The sequence below is a fragment of the Seriola lalandi genome, unplaced genomic scaffold (genome assembly GCF_002814215.2).
Source record: "Seriola lalandi dorsalis isolate HSWRI2012SDOR001 ecotype SW California unplaced genomic scaffold, Sedor1 jcf7180002054984, whole genome shotgun sequence".
Classification (NCBI taxonomy): Eukaryota; Metazoa; Chordata; class Actinopteri; order Carangiformes; family Carangidae; genus Seriola; species Seriola lalandi.
Window position 1 is genome coordinate 416825 of NW_019525533.1, and position 3013 is coordinate 419837.

Below are 3013 nucleotides of genomic sequence, written 5' to 3' on the forward strand. Positions count from 1 at the left end.
ACACACACACACACACACACACACACACACACACACATCAGATAATTAATATCTGATTAATTAACTAATTCTTAGTCTTCTTGTTTTTCATGCACCTGAGCTGAAACAGGTGAAACAGGTGAAACAGGCGTTACCTCCTTGGAGAGCCGAGTGAAGAGATCTCCTCCTCGGAGAAAATCCAGGATCAAGTAAAGCTTCCCCTCCGTCTGAAACGCTGCAGGAAGGAGAGGAAGGAAGGAGAGGAAGGAAGGAAGGAGAGGAAGGAAGGGAGGGAGGAAGAAGAGGAAAGTGATTTTAGATAAGATCTGAGAAGTTCCCGCCTGCTGAACATTTCCACTGCCAGCTTTGTTGCTCTGCTAGAAGAGGAGCAACGAGCTCTGATTGGCCGGAGCGGAGCTGGTGACTCATCAGGGAGGTCTGTTATTGTCTGACTCACCGTAGTGCAGTTTGACGATGAAGGGATGGTTGACCTCCACCAGGATGTCTCTCTCCATCTTTGTCCTGACCCGGTCACGCACTGGGAACACACACACACACACACACACACACACACACACACACACACACAGAGAGAGAGAGAGAGTGGAAAACACATAAATCACCAGATACAGCTCTTACTGAAAAGCCAAAATAAAACAGGCTCCGTTATTCGGTTTCTGTTTTGGTTGGAGAGGCGCCGAGATGGCAGCAGATGACAAACTGAAACAGAGGGAGAGAAGCAGAAGATCCGCAACAAGAGGGAAAGAAAGAAAGAAAGAAAGAAAGTGAGGGGAGGAGAAACACACAAACAAAGAGGAAGCCAGAAAGGAGAGAAAGAAGAAACAACATAAAGCAGCAGGTGTTTTTTCCACCAGCAGATGGTGTATGAGTTGAGCGTCACTCTCTTCTCTGTTCGTCTCATGTTAATGTGTGAAATTCCATTTTGGGAAATGACGACCGAGCAAAAAAAACAAACAATCATCCGAGGAAAACATCCAGGTGACTTCCTCCGCTCCGTCAGCCTGTTAACCTGCGAGACTCAATCTGCTGCATCATCCCACAGCGAAGAGACAGAAACTCAAACTTTTACGTTTTAATACACGAGTTTCTGCAGAATTTCATCTCCCACTAATAAACTTTATTTCTCTTCGGCTTCTGTTCAAATTTGGATTTTTATGCTCTTATGATGAGGTTGTGTGACGAGGCTGAACAGACGTGAAGCTGATTCATAAATATGTGTCAGTCTGTGTTTTTCTGCCAGTTTACCTGCAGCAGTGAGTGACGCAGCTCAGACTCACAAATCCAGTTATTTCTCTTGTTTCCCTCCAGTTTCTCTCTTTCGTAATCTTTTTCTTTTTAGGTTCATGAACTGGAGTCAGACAGATCGGCTGAAGGAGAAACTCTCGGCTCCAGCTGAAACATGAGTCACAGTCTTTGTACCTTTCAGAGTGGCTTTCTTCAGGACCTTCATGGCGTACAGCTGACCGGCGTCTGGTCCTGTGATCTTCCTCACCAGGAACACCTACACACACACACACACACACACACACACACACACACAGAGTGAAAAATTAAGTCACTTGCTGAAGCGTTTATTGTAATATTTATATGTTTGTGTGAAACATAGTGTGTATTAATGGGTATCAGTGTGTGTGTTTGTTTGTTTGGGTTAGCCCCATTTTCTAGGTCATACTTGTGTAGATTAACACACACACACACACACACACACACACAAGCTAATTGTTCATTCATAAAGACGGTGATAATATAGAGCAGGCGTGTGAAGGGCCCTCAGTCTGCCGTTTCCATGGCAACGGGCTCTCAAACACTGACACAGGGGAAACACTACGCTGATCTGAGTGGAAGTGAAGCCCACACTTACACACACACACTTAAAGCACACACACACACACACACACACACACACACACAGGTACCTTGCCGAAGGAGCCTTGTCCCAGGACTTTGCGCAGCTCGAACTGTCGAGGGTCGGCCTTCTCTGACCCCTCCTTCACATGGTGAGTGATACTGATCTCCTTGATTGGCACGTCATCCTGTAACACACATGCACACACACACACACACACACACAAACACACACACTATCAGAGTCTGAAATTCACAGTGTTAAAGTCAGATAACTGGATCCTTATGTCCATGAACTCCATGATGACAGAAACACAAGCGCTCACAGTAATTATAGATTCTCATCAAGAAGCACAAGTTTTACCTCATTAATATGCAAATTTATGCAGCAAAACAAAAGAAAATCTCATCACATCATCTCCTCCATATGAGGTACCTGTGGGCTGAGTTAATGTGTCTACAGAGTCACAGACGTCACCATGACGACACGACGTCCTGCAAACCGCAGACAAACAGAAAACACGTGTGCGAAGGAGTGTCCACATACTTATGGCCACACACAAAGTAAACAAGGGAGGGGTTTTCTACATATCACTGATGGCTTTTCAGTTCACCAACTGGCAACTCAGCAACCATTCAGCCATTATACAAGGAACACACAGAGACTCGATTAACCACAATGCATTGCAGACTCCACTAACAGAAGCCTCATGGTTATAACACGTTATCTCCACATTAAGAGACAACTAAAGAGTATGGAGCTTTTCTTTTGTTGTTTGTTTTTTTTTTAAAAGGCATTCTGGGAAATGTAGTACACAGAGCAGCAGGTAAATCCAAAGGTAAACTACAACAACACTGAGCGACGAGTCTGAAGGTGGATTTTTCCCTCTCGTCCAGAATTCTTCACATCGCAGAGAATCACACAACAGGTGGAGCAGAGCTGCCGAACATTCGTCATCCACACAGTGGGAAACTACAGCACACACACACACACACACACACACACACACACACACACACACACACACACACACACACACACACAGTTGTCATGGAGCCTGCCCGATACCTGCTTCCCGCTGTAGCTGAGTGACTAATGACACCATACTGTGTGTGTGTGTGTGTGTGTGTCTGTGTGTGTGTGTGTGTCTGTGTGTGTGTGTGTGTG

At 45.3% G+C, this 3013-nt stretch overlaps 1 protein-coding gene across 1 annotated transcript in view; it reads right to left on the bottom strand.

Moving 5' to 3' along the window:
• The window catches only part of rps6ka3b (ribosomal protein S6 kinase A3b), a 50199-nt gene that overhangs the window by 14665 nt on the left and 32521 nt on the right, over positions 1–3013 (bottom strand). Inside the window, exons 3-6 of the mRNA XM_087171335.1 lie at positions 1917–2033; positions 1420–1501; positions 437–517; positions 87–214 (exon numbers count right to left, since the gene is read on the bottom strand). Coding sequence (XP_087027461.1) covers positions 87–214; positions 437–517; positions 1420–1501; positions 1917–2033 — 408 coding nt within the window. The remainder of the gene's footprint in view (positions 1–86; positions 215–436; positions 518–1419; positions 1502–1916; positions 2034–3013) is intronic.